Source organism: Lepidochelys kempii, chromosome 16 (assembly GCF_965140285.1).
Source record: "Lepidochelys kempii isolate rLepKem1 chromosome 16, rLepKem1.hap1, whole genome shotgun sequence".
Lineage (NCBI taxonomy): Eukaryota > Metazoa > Chordata > Testudines > Cheloniidae > Lepidochelys > Lepidochelys kempii.
The window spans coordinates 16282002-16305560 of NC_136395.1; the positions used below are offsets into that span (position 1 = coordinate 16282002).

The 23559-nt window shown below is 45.9% G+C and overlaps 1 protein-coding gene across 6 annotated transcripts in view; it reads right to left on the bottom strand.

Moving 5' to 3' along the window:
• The window catches only part of ZER1 (zyg-11 related cell cycle regulator), a 25067-nt gene continuing 1508 nt past the window's right edge, over positions 1–23559 (bottom strand). For 2 of the 6 annotated variants that reach the window (XM_073314373.2, XM_073314378.2), the window contains exons 2-16: positions 17838–18124; positions 16869–17019; positions 16031–16467; positions 14027–14203; positions 12624–12738; positions 11894–12040; positions 11322–11495; positions 10514–10729; positions 8868–8909; positions 8387–8506; positions 7330–7445; positions 6683–6871; positions 5435–5532; positions 4821–4923; positions 1–3042 (exon numbers count right to left, since the gene is read on the bottom strand). In XM_073314373.2, coding sequence (XP_073170474.1) covers positions 2985–3042; positions 4821–4923; positions 5435–5532; positions 6683–6871; positions 7330–7445; positions 8387–8506; positions 8868–8909; positions 10514–10729; positions 11322–11495; positions 11894–12040; positions 12624–12738; positions 14027–14203; positions 16031–16467; positions 16869–17019; positions 17838–17995 — 2301 coding nt within the window. In that variant the 5' untranslated portion in view covers positions 17996–18124 and the 3' untranslated portion in view covers positions 1–2984. Of the gene's footprint in view, positions 3043–4820; positions 4924–5434; positions 5533–6682; positions 6872–7329; positions 7446–8386; positions 8507–8867; positions 8910–10513; positions 10730–11321; positions 11496–11893; positions 12041–12623; positions 12739–14026; positions 14204–16030; positions 16468–16868; positions 17020–17837; positions 18125–20404; positions 20539–21859; positions 22597–22643; positions 22709–23559 lie in introns of those variants that run through there. The other 4 variants (XM_073314374.2, XM_078849117.1, XM_073314375.2 and 1 more) reach the window with 4 other exon arrangements.

The window sequence follows — 23559 nt, forward strand, 5'->3', positions numbered from 1 at the left end:
GTTATTTTTAAAGCTATCCTAAGAGCTTGTATCCAGTGACTGTGTCAGCAACACTGGCAATAGCAGCAAGGATAAAACAATTCTAGCTAGGGTGTTGGGGAAAGAAGTGTGTACAGATGGGTGATCAGAGGATAAGTTGTACATTAAAGAGCGTCAGTGAGCAGAGAGCAGATGAGACTGTTCCCTGTCCAAGCTGGGCCCGTTAACACCATTCTCCACAAACCATATCTCCTTGGGCCTGGTGGAACAAGTGCCAAGCCAATGCAGATTGCAGTACAAGATCTCAGTCACATGTGGGAAGAAAGTGGTAGATGGCAAAGCTGAAGCAGGTGTTCCATCTCTCCCTGCACTCAGAAGTAGGTGGAGCAGACAAGTCATAACAGGAAGGACAAGCCACACTGTGGGAAGCTATGAACTAGGAGCGTGTTCAGCTGGAGCCTCCTTAACTTTCCCATTGAGTTACTGATCCCTCTGGAGGTCAATTACTTCCATACAGTGACTGGCTTCTCAGGAAGCATGGGACATAATCAAACTGTGCAAAAACAGCAGCTTCCTGTAGACGTGTCCCGGAGCTGGTGGTCACACCTTTGTCCTCCAGGCTTCCACACCCACTTGTCACATTAAAACCCTGGTTACAACACAGCAGACCCTGACACAATTCAGTCTCATAATAGATGGAAACAAGCCATATTTTAACTGTGTTCCTAAAACACAGTGCTATCCTGCTAAAATCCAAGGCTAGACTATGGTTAAAGCATCATTTGGTTCTGGCTATGCTGCAAGGCCAAATCCTGCATTAACCGTGGTTGGGAACTACCGAGCATATCAACTCCACCAACATAGCAGTTGTTAGTGCTCAGAGGGGACCCTATCAAGCTCCTTGTTGCTCTTACATCTGTGGTACTCCAAAAGATGGGCAGAACTGTAAGTGCTTTTAGGCTATCTACATCAGCCTCTCAGCATGGAATGGATAGTTACATAAACAAATGCTCTCCCACGTGCTCCATGTGCAGGGAGACAGGTGAGCAATGTTTGTAGCTCCATCTAGTTCTGCATCTAACTGAAAGATTGACAAGCAAGAGCATGTACAAACACTTTGAAATCAGCTCCCTGTCCCAAAGCTTATTCAGATGCAAGTCCTTGGGGAGGTGGGAAAAGGGAAATACATTTGAAGCAAAGAACCTCAAAAGTACAATTTGTCAAGTTTTCCAAAACATATGAAAACAATCAAAAGTGACAAAAGTATATATATCTATAGGTTTGAAAAGTATTTAAAAGGAAAACAAACAAACAAACAAAGCAAGCCCACCATCGAAACAAATGACATAGGGTTAAAAAGGAAAAAAAAAATTAACACCATCTGGGCAGAAAAACTAAACCTCTCCAGGGCAACTGGGTTCTGTCATTTAAAATGTCACTTAATGGCCCTAAGAATTGTCCATACCATCCACAATGACTGCAGCATTTACCCTGAACATTAGGAGAACCTCAGCCATAGCAGCGAATCAAATCAGAGTGCAATGGATAGGAGGAGAAAGCAGAGGAAAGACAGACAGGCTTATTGTGCTGTCTCAGTGGCCTGAAATGTCCCAGCTCAAGTAGGCCAAATCTCTCCTGGCTGCTCCTTGGTACATAGCCATTTCTAAGGGGAGAAGATTATCTTAACTGTGAAAGAACCAGGACAAGGAGAGGGGTCCCAAGTTTGGGTTCTGCAGGTTGCACAATGTGCTGCTGGGGGACCTAGATTTAAGGCAAACCTTGGCAAGTCGTACAGATGAAGATGCTGTGCTTGCACCATTGTAAATCAGGCATTGTGCTGCAATGTGTTTGACACACAGGGAGGCTGAATCCCCATTTAACATGGCAAATGTTGGCCCAGACTTAAGAAAAGAGAGAAAACTCCCAATCCCTCACAAATTCCAAAGTCACCAAATCATGCAGTAGTGACTGGCCTGGGTCCCAGAGATAGTTGGCCATGAGTGAGGGGAAATTCACCCTCTGGTGTTTGCAGCCTTTACCATAAAACACAGAAAACACAATTTGAAAAGAAGAGGTGGTAAAAGGACTTGCATGGAGAGCTGGAGAGATTAGACCCCTCTGTGAATGAACCTGATTCTTCATTGCACCGCATGCCTTGCAGGAAAACACCCTCCATTCTTAAGGGCAGGACCGCTGTTTTTTCTAGCCTTTCCTTCACCCTGTGGTGCCAGGTGATTGAAAGGTACCGCTGTAGCGTTACTGGGCAAAGTCACAGCTCCTGGCTGTAAAGGGTTAATGGGAATGCCTTACGGCAAGGAATTTCCAAATGCACTTGATACAATCCCTCAAGGTTCCACTAGCAGCACCCCCATACAAAACCTGACTGAAATGGCTTGAAGGCTCTTTCTCCCCTTGCTATTCTACTTCGCATCCCTTTGGTCTCCACCTCTCAGCATTATTTTTCCCCCTCCAGGCGAATAGATCACTGATCAGTGCCCACAACCCCACTGTAGAGATGTGGCCATGATGCCGGACTGGCTGTTCTTGTGGACATGACAGGACCTCATGCAACATAGTGAAGGGGAATTGTCGAAAGGTGTGAAATAAAAAAAAGGTCACAGTAGGAATCACACAGCTAGATCGTCACGCTCACATTCATTTGAGGCGTCTCATGTGGTCTAAAAAAGGTCAAAAGATACATTTTTTTTGTTTTTTATACAGAAATCATATACACAAAACGTCAATCCATACTTCATAACGAAAAACCTACTAATTTAAAGAAAGCATTTGTTGTGCAAAAGGTCCCCCCCACCCCACCCCTGTGCACCTTCATCTACTGAGGGTCTCTCTCTCTCACACACACACACACACACTCATACACATATACACACACACACAGGTTCCTTCCAACAGCCAAGCTGGTGGGAAAGAGTCCTCTCTATATACAGTGAATTAGAGAGAAGCTGGATACAGTGCTGGCAAGAGGCGTTGTTAGATCATTGCCTCTATCTGGAAGTGTCCATGTTCTCCTCTTTAAAGTTACTGCAGTGCTCTATAACTTTCCTATAGACAAAATAAGGACAAGGAGAAAAGGTTTAGTTCAAAGACTAGGAAAATAATGAAGTGGGCCATAAGCATAAGGCACTGTCACCTATATTTAAATGTAGTGTATGTATCGGGGAGCCTAACCTGAGACATGCATCAACCCAGTACCTGTGTTACAAGTATATCTCAACAAAAACAGCTCTAGTTACACACTTACAACCAATCCCTTCCAACATTAGTGTACATCAGTGATTCCCAAACTTTAACTGCCCGCGAACCCCTTTCACTAAATTGTGAAATCTCGGGAACCCCCTGCTAAAAATGAATATTTCCAGGGATTTAAGTTTAAATTTCCTCCACACTCCGCACTCTGGGGGCTCCTGCTGCTGGACCCCATTGACCGCCCTGGTCAACTGAGTTCCACTGAGCTCGGGCTGCAGGTCCTGCTGACTGCCGGGACTTGGGCTGCCAGCCCCAACTGCCCGGCCCCACACTCCCTGGGGCTCAGGCTGCCAGCCCCGGGCGGAGCACCGGGGTTCAGGCTGCTGGCTCCGCCGCTCACAGGGGCAGGGCTCGGGCTACCAGCCCCAGCTGCCCGGCCCCACTCTCCTTGGGGCTCGGGCTGCCAGCCCTGCATCCAGGTCCCGCCTGCTGCCTCCAATGCCCGGGGTCCTCTGGCCACCAGGAGTGAAATTTTTCTGGCGAACCCCCTGCAATGTTCTGCAAACCCCGGGGTTTGGGAACCCCAGTTTGGGAACCCCTGGTATACATCCAGATCCACACCTGTCCATTTATCAACCCACCCATTATTCACTGACCATCACACCCTCATCTCCCATCCAAACAAACACCTTTCTGTCATCAGCAGATCTAATAATCTGCTCATCCAAACATCCATCATTCACCTACTTTTCTGTCATCTATCCTTGTACCCATATGACTGCAATTTAGCTATTCCTTGCCATCTACTTACCATGTTATTCATATACTTTCCATTCACCATTCTTCTATTGTCCCTATCATTCATGCCTCTGACCCATACACAATTCATCTACCCTATTATTCAATCTCCTACTCTATCTTCCATAAACTTCATTAATCTCCTCCACCATTTATCATTCTTTCAGCTACTGGAAGTGTCTGTCATACATACACAATACACATATTCCCAGCAAATATCTACCTATCTTTTCCATTTTCCCTATATCTATCAAGTCATAGCTCTCAACTTGCCATGGATTAGATGTATACAACTGGCTTTTAAAATCTGAAAGAATGACCTAAAAGGAAGGTTCTGATATCAAACGTCAGAGGAAGAAGCTTGGGAAAATGGTAGATTCATTTTACTATGTAAGACATTCTCCATCAATTTTGTCACGTGACTCAGCTCTTCTAGTGTCAATGATGTACAAACAATATGTAAAAATGTATAAACAGTAAGGTAACACCAGGTTTGAGGGATGGAAATAAATGGGTCGCTATCCTCATAATCAGATCTAGTTGAGAGGTATGGCTCTACTATTCATTTAATACCTTCTAGGAGTCCATTGATACCTTACTGTCCTATCCACTGAACTCATCTACCCATTCATCCTTGTCTATTCCCCATCTATGAACAACTCTCAAATCACCTATATCCTTCCCATCTTTTCTATCTACTTATGCACACTACTACTGTGTTCTCTCCATCCCTAATCACATATTCAATGGCCTATATTTGATAGCTTTACTCTCATGCTTATATATAAAAAATCCTAAACCAAGGTTGCATGTTTAATAACTTATTGGTTTCCTACCGGGCCATTTCCTTGGTCTCCTGCCGTGCTGAAGCCATCTTAATCACCTCCTTCAGAAGGGGCATTCCACCTTCTTTGATCAGCAGGGGGCAGTACTTGTCAGCTGTAAAGAAGGGGGAAATAGAACCCTGGGAATCTTCACTCCTACTGGGTCAAATCTCTATATTCTGCAGCCTGACTCTTCTCCCTAGGCAATGAGCTCAAATCAAGAGGAGACAGAGAAGCAGTGAGAAGGTTGCTGGCTGGTAAGCCATAGGGTACAAATTTCTCTTTCTAGTGGCTCAGCCTCTTAGGCGCATCCAATCTGCAGAAGTATCGGAGATAGAAACCAATTCAGCGCTCAAGCTTGCTAGAGTGATGGAAGCTCCAGAAGGCTGTTCTCATGCACTTAGTCCATGTTGTCTTCTTAGTTCTGGCTACACCCCTTGAACATTCTTGGTAACTTCAAGGATCTGCCTTGGAGTTAGCCACGTACTCTGCATTAACCTACGGGCCTCTGAAAATAGTTTCCGTTGACTTTTCGCCACCCCTGCTGTCTAACAGGCACAGTGTATGACAATTCACAGCCCCAGCCTTTTCACTGCATTTATAATGTTCTCTATGGAGGGACTTACGGTAAACAGAGACGAGGTTATAGAGAGCCCAAGTAGCCCAATGCTGGCTGACAGGAGAGATCCCTTGCGGAAGGAGTCGAAGGATCGGTTCAAATGACCTGCAATGAATATTAAAGAAAAAAAAATGAGAAACCCAAAAGCTGCTGTTTCAGCATCTTTTCCTGCTTTAGTACTGGAAGCTTCACAGTCAGAGCTAATACTTTACCCAGCAGTAAAGCTCATTGGCATATCAGCTTCCAGTATCAAAGAGTCAGTCATAGTTTGTGGTACTGACAGGCTCAATCCCTGCTGTTTAAAACTACCATGCAGCACTGAGAACCAGCTCTGAAGGATTAAATGGGGAATTAATTTATATCCTGTTCCAGTCACATTTCCTTAAGAAAGCTGAAATTCAGCAGTGCTGATCACTCTGTAGATGGGTTACACTTAAAGGGCGTCTATCTACCCTAGGCCAAGATACAGCTGAGGGGACACTAATCATTCATAAACAGTGGCTGCGCCATTTGTTCCTGCAACAGTGAAGTGCATCTACACTGCAAATCATGTGTTGAAATCACACTTGTACAGCATCCTCACCAGCAATTCATTCCATCTGTTGTTGTACTAGTGAACTGTGGCATTCCAGAGTTCCTGACGCAGCTCTCACAGCAGGAGCCTTAGGGTTATTCCACAAGTCACTGTAACACCTGAAGGGAATTTGGGGAGACTTGTCTAAACATCCCCAAAGGCAGACTGAAGGCTGCAGCGACCCGTTTTGTGGAGACAGGGACATTCACCCTAGCTGTACCTTTCATTAGGAATCGGAATTTAACCAACAGCAAGAGAAGTATTCCTTAGAGAAATGTTTTTAAGCAGACTAAAACAGTAAGATTCCATGTTTCCTGCACAATCCAATTCCACCAGAAACATGCAAGACAAGTTCTAGTCCTACTGTGTTCCCTCAAGAGAAACTAGAGATCCAGACTATTTTAATTTTCTTCATATTCTGCTTAGAAGTGTAGCAACTGTCCAGATTAGACCAATGGTCCCTCTAATCTCCAACTGTGGCCAGTACCACATGCTTCAAAGGAAGTTGAAAACCCCTACTAAAATAGTATGTCCATGTGGGAAATTTCTTCCTCACTCCAGGGAGAAGTTCTACACTTGATTAAATCTCCATCTTTCTTGCAGACTTCAGCATGCTTGAGGTTACTTCTTGGGACATTCCCCACTCCTGGAATAAATGGGCCAAGATCCAACATCCCTCACCTGTAATTGATATTTCTTCTGGAGTTAATGTCCCAGCTCTGGATGGCTGCCCACATCCTGTCTACTACTTCCTCTCGGCGTGGCTCACAGATACCCCAAGCCTCTGGACCATCAAACATGATGTGGGAGAGAACCCCACATGCATTGTAAGATACCTCAATCCCATCTGCTTTGCTCTCCAACAGGTTGCTGCCAAGATAGAGGATAAGATTTCAGAGGTGCCAGGATAGCCTTATGCAGCACATCAGGGACAAAAAAAAACTTAGTATGCAAACAGTGCAGCCCCTGTGAACTCTAACCAGAGCTCATCAGGTAAGTCATAATCTCCTAACTGGACTGGACACAGCAACCTATGCAAAACAGCTTGACAAACACCAGCTTCCCAAACTGGTTTTATTGATCAGACTTTGTATTTAGATTGCAGCCATCCTCTGAAGATTCCAAAGCACTTTACAAACTGGGCAAGTTCCACTATCCTTTTTTCGTTTTGTTTAACAAGGGGGGAAACTGATGCACAAATGTTAAGTGTCTGCCCTACATCACACAGTGACTCAGTGGCAGTCAGGAAGAGCAGCCAGGTCTCCTGGCTCACAGTCCACGGCTCTAACCATTAGACCATACTGCTTCTTGATCAGTGATGCACCAACCTGAACACACTGATGAACTGGGAGGTCATGAGCTGTGGGCGGAGCTCTTTCACCTCCGCCACATTTCCCAGAAGCCCCAACATGTTACGGTGCAGCTCCTGCTTCTCTGGGAACTCCTGAGGAAACAAAGAACATGTGCAAAACAAAAGTATGACCACTGTGACTGATGATGCAGCAAATCCAGGAAGGCAGACTATTTCCCAGCAGTCAGGAATGGAGCTCTCTTCTTGGTGTGGTGAGGTTTCTAGCATTTAAAACACATGACAGGTGGGAGAGAACCAAACCACTGCAAAGCAAGGGACAGTCCTCCACTGCTTGACATGGCCACTAGAGGGAAATGCATCTCCAGGCACAGGACAGGGAGTGGGAGAGAGAGTAAATGAGGTAGAAGTGTGCCGTTTCCTTGTGCTCATAGGATGTCTGTATGTGGAAGGGGAATGGGCAGAATGTGTATAAGTCTTTTTTTCTTTCTGTTTATGCAACAGATGAAGCCTTCAGCAGGGATCAGATGAGCCAGGACTCAGTCCCAAACGTGACAGTGTGACAGTGGAGAGTAGGGGTTCCCAAACTGTGGTATGTGTACCATATTTCTGGGGGCTACTCATAAGAAATTGTGTAATGGTGTTTTTTATTTATTATTTTATTTATTGCATTTTCATAATAGGCTACTCAGACGAAGCTTTAAAACTGTGGGAATTTGTTATATAAAATAGGGTAGTTAATTTACTTCAAGATGTACAAATGAGAATACAGAAACACAGAGATGCCGATTTACAGAACCCTCCACTCCAATCACCATATAGTGTGGATTGAGTTGCCCAGCAACTCAGAACTTAGTCAGGGTTTTTTTCAGTTGCACATGTCACACTATAAGTATATCTATATGTAACAGTGAAATATGGACAGATGGCTAAAGATAGGTAGTGTTAAGAAGAGCACACAAAGTATCAGCAATGAGAAGGGTAGGGGTCCACGGGTAGCTGGTAGATCTGGAAGAGGGTACGCAATAAGAAGAGTTTGGGAACCTCTGGTGTAGAGGATACTGGGCAGCACTTACTTTCAGGCACTCCAGGAAGAGCTTCATGCCACTGTAGTTGAGAAACATCTCACAGTTATCGGGGGTTTCATCTGTGATATTCCACAGGGCGCTCCAGGAGAACTCCATCACCTGATCACACTGTCAAGCCAGAGAGAAGGAAACAGTAAAACACAGTGGAATGGAGTATGTGACACAGGCAACTGAAGACAGAGTGCCTGTAATACAGGAGCCCAATGCAAACTAATCGGAAGGATGGGGAACTGCTGTCACCTTGGAAGAGACCAGTTTTTATTCAGTTCAGACCCACCAACACAAACATTACCATTATCCAGTTTGTTCAGAGGAGCCAAGTCCCCACAAGCCTCTGGGGACACCTGGAAAATTGCTGGTGCAATGTGACTGGATTCCTAGCACCCCTGGGCTGACCTCTCCACCTCAGGGTCAGAGTGGATATAACTGGAGTATATTTTGCTTACAGATTTTAAGAAGAAACACTTACTGTTTTATCCACCAGCTTCTTCTGAATCAGCTTTAGCATGGTCTGTGGGCAGAGAGAAGAGGGAATGAGACGTGTAAGAGCACGTCTGGGAACAGGCCAGGAATCACAGAGATTAAAATAACATCAAACTCAACCCTTGCATAGTCTGGCACAGCTCTCACCGAAGTCAATGGCAGCTATGTTTACTCATGGATTGGATTTGGCTCTATGCATCTGGAATCTGATTCACAAGGTGTAAACACCCCTCCCATCCCTTCCGAGATTAGTGTTATTTTCTCTGGGTCAATGGCACTGTATAAACAACGATTCCACTGGTTCACACAGCACGACAGATGACCTGTACCATCCAGATAACAAGTCCCTGGCCTAAACAGCTAAACACACAAAAATGCAGAGTTCGGTACACAACAGCCCAATGAGAAATAAATAGTCTGGTGTGTGCTCTTTATAGCTTCATGAAAAAGATGGGTCCTCAGAAGTTGGTGGACTTTAACTGGGAGGCTGTTGCAAACTCAAGGGGGAGCACGGAAGGAGCCATGAAGTCAAGAGGGGTGAAGGAGACCAAAGGAAAGACAGGGAAGAGCCTGGGGCATAGGAAATTTTGTTGGAGGAAATGAGGGCGGAGGTATGGTAGAGGATTCGAGCAGAGTCTTGAAGAGGAGGATAAGGAACTGGAACGAGGCAGGAGAGTTGAAGCCAGAAAGAGATTATGGTTATGTCAAAAAATGAGCAGAGTGACTTCCTGTAGGGACTTTGGGGGACTTGGAAACCCCCCAAAACTGTGTACATACACCCACATGCACAATTTCTGGTCCATTATTTGGACAGTGTTGTCTATCAAGTGAGACAAAGAAACATGTCCACCCAATCTATGTAACTGAAGGTGTGAAGGGAAGTCTGACTCTTGGCACACTGGAAGTGCTGTCCATGCAGTAACCACAATGGAAAGGTTCTGCAGATTTTATTATCTCCAAATGGGCAGCAGCTTTTCCTATCTCTGGAGAGGCAGGAGAGCCTTCCTGACCTGCTGGGCCATTTTGTATCGAAAAGCAGGGGCAAGGTTGTTACTCAGACATGTCCAAAAGAAAACCCTTACATTGTTCACAGGAGGATTGTGCTAGTTGCAGAAACAACATTTTTTTATGTTTCTAGGAGGAAAACAATATTGCCCAGTGTGAAGCCCACCCCATCCAACATTACTTTTCTTTGGGACGGTCTGCCTTCTACTGATGGAGAGACTGGCACAGAGAGGTTATGGGGCTTACCCAAGGCCACACGATAACTCTGTAGCAGAGCCAAGATTAGAACTCAGGAGTCATGACTCCTGGCCTTGTGTTGAGATCATGCCTCCTCCCCTGCCCTCAAACAGACACTACCTCTAACAGCACATCAAGAAAGTAATAACTTCCCTTGCTGGCACATTTTCAAGGGGCTCAGCTTAAGGATGGTGAATTCCATGATAGGACAGCACTGCTAGGACTCTTGCTTTCCTTGACTGCAATACTTTTCTATGATCCTCGGGGGCTGGATTATTTACTGGACCTACTCCACGGACACGTCCAATGGAAGTCTCAGAAAGTATGTTCACACAGGACTCTAGCCCAGTCTGGGGTAGGGATTAGCAGCCATCCTGGGACCATACCAACCATGACAAACCCCATCTTGCCCACAGCCTCCTTATGGTCATTGTCCACTTGGCAGACCAAGGCATTGCAGAGGTGTACAGCAATGCGCTGGATGGACTCATCCTGCCGAGTAGGGTTCAGGATGTTCAGCAGCAGCTCGTTGACACGGCGGTACTGAAATTCCAGCTCCTCTGGGATGCTGAAGTTACACAGCGTCAGGCAGCAGTTCCGCTGCACCTAGCGGGGGGAAGCAGAGCAAGCTGAGGGTGGGCTGACAAGACGGATCATCCTACAAGTATGTGCAAAACCCCATAAGCACATGTACAGATGCCACACAACGTTGTCACTGTCTTCCATCTCAACACAAACACCACACACACATGCATCACCCTCCAACCCAACACCACGCTGCATATGCACTCCCCACACCATAGCTTCACCAGCCTACAGCTCAACCCTCTCACCGCATGCACACTCTCCATCTGCTACCCAACCCCACCACCACCTGCACGCTCCACATGCAATCCAAAGCCAGTCACCTTTGCCACAAATACACATGCACCACTATCGCCTCTTTCTTCCCCCATATTACTACAGAACTATGTCGCCATCACATGTACAATGTAGGTCCCAAATAAAATGGCACCCACGCACCCATAAAGTGAAATCATGACCAGATATAGGCAACGGCTTCTCTAGGGCATGCCGTGGTACACATTCAATAGGCTCAAAGCGCCCAGAAGGTACAAAGTACTGGAAATGGCCTGTTACTGGGAGAAAAGGAAGAGGGAGAACAGTGAGAACATGGTGAAGTTGACTGAGCTCTTACTGTCACTTCCTGGTAAGACTCCATGCCATTCAGCACCACCTGGATCACCTGACGCCGCAGCTTCACGCTCTGCTCCATCCGATACTCTGAATTTGTTAGATAGAAAAGGGCTGCGCTCCCAGTCACCTGGATATTCTTATCGTACTTGTGACACTTGAGAGCTGTGATCACCAGCTACAAAGAAACAACGGGAGCTTTTATTGCCATTTAGTCCCAGCTAAGCCCCCATGTAACCGTTACCCCTACGCAGGCAAAGACCAATACAAGCATTCAAGGGACGAAGAGCACAGGCACAGCTGAAATAGTCTGTTCAATGAGATCATAAGACACCTTCTAAAATCAAGGACCCTATTTCCATCATGCTACTGGAACTTCCTCTTTAGGACCCTGATCCAAAGCTCATTGAAGTCAAAGGAAATGGTAATCTTTCCTTTGACTTTAATGGGGTTTGGATCAAGCCCTAAGTCATGGGGAAAGGTTTGATTTTTGTGCTGTAAAATCCCCCTCCCCCTAAATCTGACTGTGCTCAAGGGAGGTGAGCACTGCCTGTGGGTAAGTGCCTGTGTGCTCACCTGCAGTGCTCTCAGCAGCTGGTTGCAGCGCTCGATGCGGGCGATATCAAAAAGGAGATTGATGGCCCGGGATGTGATTTCGGGCCGGTGTTCGGTGTATGCCTCGATAGCATTCAGCACCTGCTCTTCATTCTTGTCCCCACTCACCTGGCAGCAAGGAAAGAAAAAAATCATGTCCAGAGAGGAAGAGACCAGCAAGGGAGGGGGTCGTTCAAGAGAGAGGCCAGCAAGAGAATGGGGGATCCGCAGTGAGAGGAGTCTGTAGGTGGCAGCTCAAATGGTGCATGCACTCTCTCAGCCCTTTTCTATACAGCTAGCAGGATTCATTCTGATGAGGCCCAAGATATCAGCACACAGGCTGAGTTACCTCTCAGCCCAACCTTGCAGGAAGTGGTTCCTGCAGGGCAGGGTGGTATCTCTTTGCAGAGTTATGTATGGCTACTTCTTAAGCCTCAGACACCCGTTGTCGAGTGCCCTTTGTGCTACAAGCAGGGTTGGGAATGGACAGGGTGCATGTGGGTCTTTACCAGGCTCCTTTCTAAACGGCTGTTTTTAGCCCTCACAAACATTGCATGGGGCACGGACCTTGCACCACTGCAGCATTCTTCCAGCAGGGGGACCCATAGTTCAAAAGGCCATGGATCACTTCCACAGAGCCTGAGAGCTCTGATATGCTGGCAGACTCTCTAACTTCAGACCCCTTTTGAGAATTTTTCCATTGGCCCTTTACCTTGTAGGCTGGAATATGCGTCAGACGGCAAAGAGAGGTCTCAAAGAGGCCCAGGAACTGAAGCGGTCGTTTCAGATCCCTGAAGGGGGCAATGCTGCTCTTTGATGGCTCAATGCTGGGAAAAGAAGAAATCGTCCATGTCTGAGCTCTGCTTATTCAGCTCCCTCCAGCACAAAGATAGTTACGGAGCTCCCTGCCTGCTTTGATTACACTTCACAACAAGCCAGAGTAACTGGGTCTAAATTCAGTCATATCCCATCAAAATCCTGGTTAGGGTTTCTTAAAGACAATCGCATCTTTAAAGGCAGTCACATCATACTCCTCGATGGGACCTTTCATCACAGATGATCCCTACTGGTCTGCACAAGAAGTGAATGTGTCCAACAGAAATGACGTTAGGAATTCAGGCAGGGAGACTATAGTTACCCAAGTTCGGCTAGGACAGCAGGGGTACAACTGATTGTTATAAAAAGGGCCATGGGATTTCTAATGATCATAAATAGTCAGGAACCTGATTTTATGTCTCCTCTGAAGGATTGCCATCAGCTCAACACCCCTCTCATTACAATGAAGCACTGGGTCAGAATTGACTCAGAACACTATCAGCAGTGATTGCTGCATCACCGTCGTACTCCTTGAAGATCTACAGCCAACGTTCTCCACAAATTCTGTAAAGAAGCCAGAGCTGCGCACAGCAGTTTTGCTTTCACACTGTAACAGCTCAGAATATGGGAGGGCAAAATTCCTGGCTGATTTGGAGCGAGAGATAACAGTGCTCCCTGTAGATGCTGGTTGGGATTTTCAAAGGGGCCTAAGGAAGTTAGGCTCTCATTGGGGGTGGTATTGACAAATCTCAATATTAGCATTGTAAATTCGAGCTCCTTAAAATACCTGCAGTTATTTCAACTGCAGAAATAATTCTTTGCTAACCCTTCTAAAAACTGTTGTGTAGTGAAGCTGATGCAGGAAGGCTGCTGTGCTCCTCCCCACAACTCACTGCATTTCAGTGGTGGACAAGAGTTACTTGAGTACAGTTTGTGGAGGGCTTTGTGGTCTTTTTGGAGGGAAGTGGATGATATATAAACTATTTTTACAGCTATCAGTATGTGGGTAATGTATAAGGAAAAGGACAGCTGCAAAACCTATGTGGATGTGAATGAAAGCCAGGTAGGGCTAATTAACGACTATTCTGAAGCCCTCATCCATGGTGATCAATCCCACTTGGAGAGAGGCTTTAGAGTCACTAAAAATTTGTGACAAATCTCTTTTTCTTGTTATTATTAATAGTTCTAAAGAATTCTAAAGCCCAACAGAGAGATTTGTCCTTGCTGCAGCTTTCAATGAAATTTCCCCTCCCACAGATCCACAGTGACCTCCATCCCTGCCTGGCCTTCTAGCCTTACCTTGTCTGACCCACTTTCTCCTCAATGCTTGAGATGGTGCAGTTCTCCAGCATGGTGTGCCCTGAGATATCTAGTGAGGAGAGGTTTACCAGGTTATCCACAAACAGGCTCAGCACCCGCCGGGTCAGCTTGAATTTGTAATAACTGGACAGGCGGTCTCGGGAAATATCCAAGTGCCTGAAAATGAGAGCAAGCATCTAAGAGTCTGGAGAGCATCATGTGGGGCTTCCCCCATCCTTCCAGGTCAAACCCAGCCCTGCAGAGACCATTCACAAGCACAACTGCTGATTTTCCAAGATACAGGGATGTGACTCTGTGGAACTAGCAGCAGGATGGAGTCTTGTGTATAACCTAAGTGCACGCAGTACCCTTGGATTATACACTAACAGATCCCTGGTGGGGGCCTGTCCAGAATGGAGTATAAAGAATTACTCAGCTAAATGACCAGAATGGCAACTACTGTAGGCTGAGAAACCTACCTTCCCAGTCTTCAACATAAACAGGCATCTGATCATTTCTCTAACCATGGAACTGGCTACATATCTTCTACCTGGGGATCAAATTGCACCAGAAGATCTTCTCATCCCCAGAAAGGTGTGTTACCTCATCTCCCAAAATGAATGACAGAAGCTCTCTGATTCCTCCCTTTGTCTCTTTCTTTTCCAGACTGGATATTGTTGTATCCATGACACTGTACAGAGATCTTAATAATCTCTATTACACCAGCACCATTGCCCTACAGTTTTAAATGTTTGATGTTATATGAAAAACACAACATAAAATTAAGTTAATAAACCATGTAATAATAGTAATACACTTCATCAGTACAACTGCCTACCCACAGGGGGCATGTTGTGGCTCCAGTACCCCCTACTGGACAGATGGTCAGGTACATTCCTACCAGAATGTGTGTGAGAGAGAGAGAAGGACTGGGTTGCACATTAGTGATTAAAGACACATAGGTTGGAATTTTCTAAAGGGCGTATGTGACTTAGGAGCCTAAGTCCCATTTTTAAAGTGACTTGGGCACTTAAGAGTTGAAGTCAACAAAAAATCAGCAGGACTTAGGAACTTACATCACTTTAAAAATGGGACTTAGCTCCTAAGTCACTTGGATGCTTTTGAAAATTTTACCTCTGGTGCTCTTCTGACACGTCTAACGTGTATGAACATGGTGCCCCCTAGTAACCACAGCCTACAAGACTATAAGTGATAAGACTGGTGGACAGGCTCCTTTAATTTGAATGGTAAAGCCCTGTGGTTTTGGACCAGAAAGTCCTGCATTCTATTCCTGATAGCAAATGTGCAGTTTCGCTGGTGACTGTGGTGCTCGCTGTTTGCAGCTCTGGAGTCATGTGACAGCACTAATTCTCACTGGTAGGCCAGGGGTGCCTATTTGCTTTGGATGACATTGTTTCCTGGATCATCCTCTTTCCCTAACTCTGCGCTCAGAGCAGTAAGATCTGCTGCTTATTTCACATTCAATGGACTTTGGTGGTGCTCAGTGATCAGATGATTCAAGCCAACCACTGATTGCTAAATTTTTCTCTTATCTGTGAGTCAGGCTTAAACATTGGACTTCCTCATTCGATAAGCAACTTGTGGGAGTCAGTTTTGGTTTCACACTTAATAATAATTTCACACTTAATAATAATTTCACGCAATTATTGCTGTGATACCAGCATCCAAGTGTGCCCACAGACCAGGAGTAATTTTGACTGAGGATCAGGTATAAACATAGGGAGCCCCCTCTGAGTGCTTGATCTTGCTGTCCTTATGCAGGAAAAACCTCAACGGCCTTCAGCAAGGGCTTTGGGATGTAAAGGAAGTGAATGATCAAGTGCCTTTGAGGGAAAGCTCAGTTCCTCCACCACCACAAACCTAAGATCTGGGATGGGGAAAATGCTCTCAGAAAATCACCATAGGGGCTCAATCCTGAGCAGCTCTGAGCACCTGCAACTCCCAGTGAAGAAAGAACAAGTGAGGAGGGAGGCATCTGCTGACCTGAGCTTGCGGAGCTGTGAGATCACTTGGATGTGCTCCTCTGAAAGGTCCATGTTGTAAAGCACTACGGAAACCAGACTGTCCTTCCACTGGGTCAGAAATGCCACATCATTGAGCTGGATCCCAGAGAGATCCAGGGCAGTGAGGGAGGCCAAAGGTCGAAGCAATGTCTCCACGTTCACCCCCTCGGTCATACGGCCCAGGTTCAGGAAGCGCAAGCGGCTGAAGCCCTCGAAGGTAAAGTCCTTGACCAAGACTTGGCGAGTGGGGTTCACCAGGCAGTCGTCTTCACAGCCTCCTGGGTTCTCTTCCTCGTAGAAGAGATTACTGCAGCCAAAGAGGCTAAGAGAAACTAGAGTGTGGCTGAAGCTCAGTAGGGTCTGCAGGCTCTTGGCTGTCAGCTTCTCACAGTTAATCAGGGACAGCTCAACAAGGTCCTGGAAGCAGGAAGCCAAAATGTTAGAATTACTTCACTGTCAGTGTTCCTACACCAGTCCCTACAGCAACTCTTGCTGGGAAAGGCTGGGTCTGGAGTACTCAGCTCTCACACAGCCAGCATTTCCACACTGTTCCCTATAGTGGCTCCTGCTGGGAGCAACTAGGAGTAGGACTAGAGTCCTCTGAGCTCCCACATAGCCAGTGCTCCCACTCCATTCCCTGTAGCAACTCCTGCTGTGAAAGGCTGGGGATGGAGAAGCCTCAAGTTCTCCCACAGCTAGGATTCTGATAAAGCAGGTAATAAGCACAAGTAATCTATGGTTCTCCCTGAGCATTGTGAGTGGTCCCTGCTGTGGGTTGCTGCAGAGTGACAGCTAGGAAGACATAGATGCAATACCACCTGCTTTCTGATGGCTTCCAGGTCCTGGTCCTGCACTACATCCTCCCGCAAATGGATTCGTGCTAGCCTGGTGCTCCGAGGATCTGAGAACAGGGTGAAGAAGCTCTCATGGGGTTCAAAGATGCTGTCTGCATTCACCAGCTCCACATACCTACATGAGAGGTAACAGGGTTAGCTCATCAGTGGTGTTGATATGGGCACACCTAGTAGGATTTTCATCACAGCTATAGCCACAAGAAAACATGTGTGTGTGAGAGACTCTCCCTCTGATCTCGTGGGATAGCCCATGGGTGGCCTGTCCAGGGAATGCCCCCTGACACCACGGGCATTCCCTGGACAAGGCTGGGATGGTGTTGGAATCTGCTGACTTTAAAGGCCCTCTATACTGAAATGCAGCATAGTGGTGCTTAAAGCCAATGGAGAATCAAGTCCCAGGTCTAATACCTCACTAATATAACAATCACACTTGCATCTCAACATTTTCTTTCCTACTGTTGTTACAAGTAACACCCAAGATTCTTGGAACTGAAAGAGATCCAAGAAAATAAGTATTTTTCTTTATTTTCCACCCTGGGGTTTGAATTTTTCCATTTAAAAAACAATGTTTCCCCTTTCCCCCCATTACTTTTTCTAAGCTATGAAATCTTTCTGAGTTTGTTGGAGCTCTCCCTGGAGGACCAGAAAATGGGACAGACCAGGACCCCATTGTGGTGGGTGCTGTATAAACATAGATCTCTTTCCCCCATCAGCTTTCCCAGACATGGTGCCTGTAAGGGCACACCCCTATTTGTTCTCCAGTCAATCACAGAGCTTTCCAGGAAAAACAAGCTAAGCAAAAGCTACATTTCTAATGTAAGAATCAAGCAGAAATAAGTGTAAAGTGTATGCATCTCTCCCCTCGAGTCCTGGCTTCTTCCTCCAGCTTCCATCCCCGATGGACAGCAGCACCCACACAAGCCAATCACGTACTCATTGACGAGCTTGTCACAGATCTCACTCGGCAGGAAGACATCGGGGTGAAGCCGGAGAGTCTCATTGTCCAGTAGGTAGCAGAGGGTCCCCTCCAGGTTGCGGAGGCAATAGTCTGTGCATAATGTCATCAGCGACTCTGGGCTGTCAGATGCCATCTTCAGGGAACAGTGGTGGTGGGCAGGGGGAGCAGGGAACTGTGGCAGAAGGAAGCTTTTCAATTCAAGGGATCCCTGCCCCCCAACCTCAGGAGATTCCCAGCTGGATTTACAGGGACATTAGGACATCTGCAGGCAGACAAAAGACAGACAATCAGATAAAAGAAAAGTACATTGGAAAGTACCCTGAAAATCTGCCAGTGCTTAGGGGGACACTGATGGCTAGGTTCATGGACCAGTCACCTGTTGATGGCAAAGAGAATTGCAGATGTTTGGCCATTTGCAAATAATGCCCTTAACCTCTCTATGCCTCAGTTTCTCCTCCAGTAAAATGGGAATACTCCTCCCCAGGCTTCCATGATGCTATAAAGGTTAGTTAGTTAATGGGACCCATGTTCATTAATTAGGTTAAATATTAGAAAAAAGCTTCCAAGCAGTGAGCTGCATCTGTCTGAAGATGAGCCTCTTAGAGGGAAGTGGGGGAAGCCACATTGCTTGAGTCACATAATACTAGACTGAGCAGATCACTAGAAAATATACTCCAGGGCACAATCCAGCATGCAGACTTGATGGGACTTAGCAGCTTGCCCCATCTCTAACATCTAGGATTCTATTTATTTTCATTTCAGTTAAACTGCTTTGCTTTGTACTTAATTTGAACCTTCCCCTGCAGTGCTGAAAGCTCCAAACCCACAGCATTATACCAGCACCTCAGAAGCAGGATATGAAACTGAGTAGGGACCAAACTGATTGGTCTACTTTTATTTTCCAAGCTGAGTGAAATGCAAAGTGTACATAGGAAAGAAAGATCAATCTGTATAACTTCCCTCCATTTTATTTCTCTGAGGTCTTGTCAGTAACAAAAGCCACATTCCTGCAATTCTTCCCTTATGGGCAGACTCCTACCTCTGCATAAAGCCCTAATGAAGCCAACTGGGCTCTGTGTGACTGAACCCCTGCAAAGTCAATAGGGCTCCATGCAGGCACAGAGATACAGTTACAAGAACAGGGCAGTGACATTATTTTTAATACAATGAAGGGTCTGATCCTGTAGTCACATATACGCATGAATAATATTACTTGTGAGTAGTCCCATGTGTAAGCATTTGCCGGATCAGGTTCTCAGAGGAGCTGGGGCTTTAAAGCTGACCTGTAAAAAGAATTGGGCTGGGGGCTTTGTTTTACTTTACAATGCATAAAGACAGTCAGAAATGTTTGAGGGTTTTTCCTGTTTGTTTTTCATCTAAGAAATATCAGAAATGCAAAGTCTGGTCTCCTTGCTGTTGCAGGAGAACTTCTTGGGAGTCTCAGAAATGTTTATCACATATTACCTGAAGGAAGCATGTGAGAGAGAGCACGAATGAGGGCAAATCTTTAACATAAAACATATTTTTGCTGAAATTTTCATTAACTATTGGAGTTAAGTGTTTTAAGCAGCTGTACTAAAAATCCCTTCCCTTCTCCACTACTCAGCTTTCACTCTCTTGACTCTTGGGATAACCATGACAGACATGCTAGACATCTGAATTTCTAGTGTAAAATCAGAGGCACACACAAAACCAAAACTTTTTTTTTTAAATAAACACTTTCAAGCCTTCTTTATACATTGTATAGAAGCAAAAACAGGCACTAGAGACCTTGTGTATACATTCAGACAGAAAGTGCTTGAGATGGGTGGTTGTTAGATAAGGTGGTACAATACAGACGTTTTGTTAGCTATTGCCATCTAAACATCAGAAAGAAGTTTCTTGACAAGTGTTGAACTTAAAGGCAACAATTAAAAAGGCATTTGTGGCATCTTCCCCTTCAAGGGCAGACATTTCATCTGCACCCTGTCTTAACAGTTTCAGATTGCCTATGTTGGTTCAGGCCCATCTGTACACCCCTGAGGATTGTGTCCCAAGCCACCCTCTCCAACTACCTGGCTAGTTGCTTCTTAATAAGGCACAACTCCAGACCACACTCTTGACCCACAGCAGCACCCTGCATCTGGGAGGAAAGGAGAAGGCTCCTCTGTGGTACCCTGTTAATGGTGCCTCATGGACCAGCCAGCAAGGGGTCACTGAGCAGCAGTTAAAACATCTTTCTCTCCCTGCTGCTGCTTCCAGCTTGAGCCAGACCAGGATATCACCCACAAAGTGATAGAAATCTGCTCTCTCTTGAATCCTCTGCTGTCTTCTTTTCCATACAGCACAGCATTTGCATCATGTTTAGTGTCTCATTTGGGTTTTTATAGAGGTCCTTGCACTGCTTTCTTGTGTGTGCACAATAAACACTGAGGTTACATGCTGCATGCCATCACTGATGTGGGATATTGTACCCCCATCTTCCTTTAACTATAACTCACTCCCCACATGGGAAAAGCAAAGCAATGAAAACCCGAGATGACCACGAGCACCAATAACTTACCTGGGTTGTGGCAGAGACAGAGTTAGGCGCCTGAGACCGCTCTTCTATAGCAGCTTTCATCAAAGGTTCTCAAAGCACTTTATAACCATGAATTAACCACCAGCACCCTGGGAAATAGAACTATTCTCCCATTTCTATAGATAGATGGGAAAACCAAGTCACAGAGAGTTGAAGCAAATTCGCCTGAAGTTATGCACTGAATCTATGGCACAGCTGGGAATAGAACCCATATCTCCTGACTCCCAGGCCTATGCTTCAAATCCAAGGCTATCACCTACATCCCCCCCAAAAATTACTGACAGCTGAAGTGCAGAGTTAGCTGATTCCACCCCCAAAGTACTGTGCAAGTAGTGATCACAGCACCACTGAGGAGTCTGATGGCCATGCTCCTTCTCTCCAGTCCCACCTCTGCTGAGCAGCTGTTGCTCTGGAAGGTGTTGCAAAATGTCTGTAACATCCAATCTTTGCTTTTCATCATGGGATTCCAGAGAGCAGCACACTCAGTGCAGAAGGACAAAACAGCAAACATATTGACTCAGTCTCTCTCCCTGTCCCTCCTCTCATGGGGAGTCATTCCTTAAAGCGTTCCCAGGCTATTTTCTTCATCATCACCATGTTATAACTAACTCCAGTTGCACTGTGACAGATTAGAAAGGAGTAGCCATGTTAGTCTGTATTAGTAAAAACAACGAGGAGTCCTTGTAGCACCTCAGAGACTAACAAATTTATTTGGCATAAGCTTTCATGGGCTATACCCACTTTGTTATATCACACGAAAGCTTATGTCCAAATAAATTTGTTAGTCTCTAAGGTGCCACAAGGACTCCTCGTTGTTTTAACTCCAATTGGTTAACACAGGATTCTCCACTGTAGCCACTGCCCCACAGGAAGGCACCAGTCAGATCAGGCAGGTAGATCAATCAGGATCCAGCCCTGTCCCCTCAGAAGCTCCAGTCAGGTAGTCTGCTGCTTTGACCATGACTTCAGGGATAAGGTAACCACTCAGATTCAGGAACTGAATGGTCCCCATGGGAGACAGGAGCACAGCTGTGGCTTAGCTTTCCTATCAGCCCAGGCTCCAGCCTTCTGATCCCTCCCTTTGCTTCAGGACAGATTTCTGTGCAACCTAGGTAGCAGCAGGAGTTTCAAATCAAAACTCCGTTCTTCTTTCTGTGTCTCATTAATTCTCCTTTAGAGAATGCGCTTCAGTGCCAGGAACAAGAGCCAAACAAGTAATTAACCCAACACGGAAAATAACGACTCAAGAAAAAAGGCAGAGATCAGCAGAACTGCTCTTTGTTTCGGAACAGCTGTCCACCTAGTCTAGCCCTAGTTTCCACAGTAGCCTCTTTGAATCAAATCTGGGCCTGGTGTAAGTGGGTGCAACTCCACTGACTTCAGCAAGAGCAGAAACTATGGCTGAATTTGGCTCCTGTATTCTGGATCTGCATGTACCTGATTCTCAGCATCAGAGGATATGAAGTGGTTTGTGTCTTCTCCTTTCCATGAACATCCCTGGAAATAAAATATCCAGGCAATGGGCAGAATCCCCTCCCCAAATTTCAAACGCAAAACTCTCATCTTAACCTACTGCATTCTGACATAAAACCCATTTAATAAACTATCCGGTGGAGAAGCAGGTTGGGGTCTCTGCTACCTTGTGCCCAAGGTACAGAGAGGTTTCAGAACGAGAACAGTTACAAATGGGCTTTACAGAAAGAAAATTAAACCCAGCAATCAACAAAAATCTTTTATAGGATCTGGTTAATTCAGACGATGGTAATGGCAGATGCAGCCTTTCACTTCTAGTGATGGTTTTGCAGGTCACACAATTCTATTCTGGGCCATGTTGGTAGCAACTGAATGTCATTACCTCCCAGTGGCTGCTTGATGGCTCCAATACCCCGGTGATGGGTGCAGTATAAGGAGCTAAAGGGATGTGAAATGAGTTGGTGGGTCTCAGTCCAGTTCACAGAGGACACAGACTGTGTCTTTCTATACGTTTGTATATTGTCTAGTGCAATAGGGTCCCAATCCTGATTAGCACCGTTGGATGCTACTGCAATGTAATCAGCTGACTCTGATATTTCATAGAACTGGGGCGCAGAAATGATCTGTGCTTTAATCCCTTAGCTTCCAAGAACCACCACTATTACCATATGCAAAAGGCACCCCACTCTAATCTAGGGGATAGGGATTAAACTGTCACAGTAAAGCATCACTACAGAAGAGCACTCACCATTATGTGTATTAGAGTAGTGCCCAGAAGCTTCAGTTGAGATTTGGGCCCCATTGTGCTGGACACTGTACAAACACAAAAATAGAAGATCCTGCCCTGAAGTTCCTAACTAGGAGCACAAGGGGACAGGGAGCAGGGAAATAAGGGGATCTCTGATGGGAACACAATGTTGCATGCTTTTACTAGGTATAGGCGCCATATTTGTAAGCGAACTAGAGATACTGCCTAGCCATTATCATAAGGTGTGGGCTCTTCTAGACCACTTAGTTGGCTGGCTGGTTGTCTACCTGGCTACCAGATTGTCACCCATGGTTTCCAAAGTGGGCAATGAACTGCCTGGTATGTGTGAAGGGTCAGGGATGTGTGTGAGGAAGGTGTGCAGAGGATCCAAGCAGTGAGGCACTCAGTGACCAAGAGACCACTATAACCCAACTGCACAAGTCAAGTACTGATTTCCCACCCTGGCAGATCCCCTTCCATCTTGGAAGAGGGTTGATCCAAGGGGACAGAGTTATTTAAAACAAGCTTGTTAACCAGTGTGTGCCCCATGGTGGCTAGAGCCATCAGCCCCATCCAAGGCATCTGGGGAGTAGTACACCACCCTCTTAGCATTCATCAAAATGAGGGAAACTATGAGACACAGCATTCCTCCACCCCTAGCCTCCCAGATCCAAACAGCCGCTTCTGTGGGTGCTGCTCCTCTATGAGATACATCTGCATTTTTAAGACATTCCCAGCTTCACCCACATGTGAGGCCTGGTGCTGCTGTTCTCACACTTAGGAATGCCTGTGTTAGAATTTGTATCTTGGACTTCAGATCAATCCCCTCTTCTATTACAGGCTCTCTTCAGCGTGGTACTTGAGGCTAGGCCCGATTCATTGTGGCTCAGTGCCAAGGTGCATAACCTTCATATTT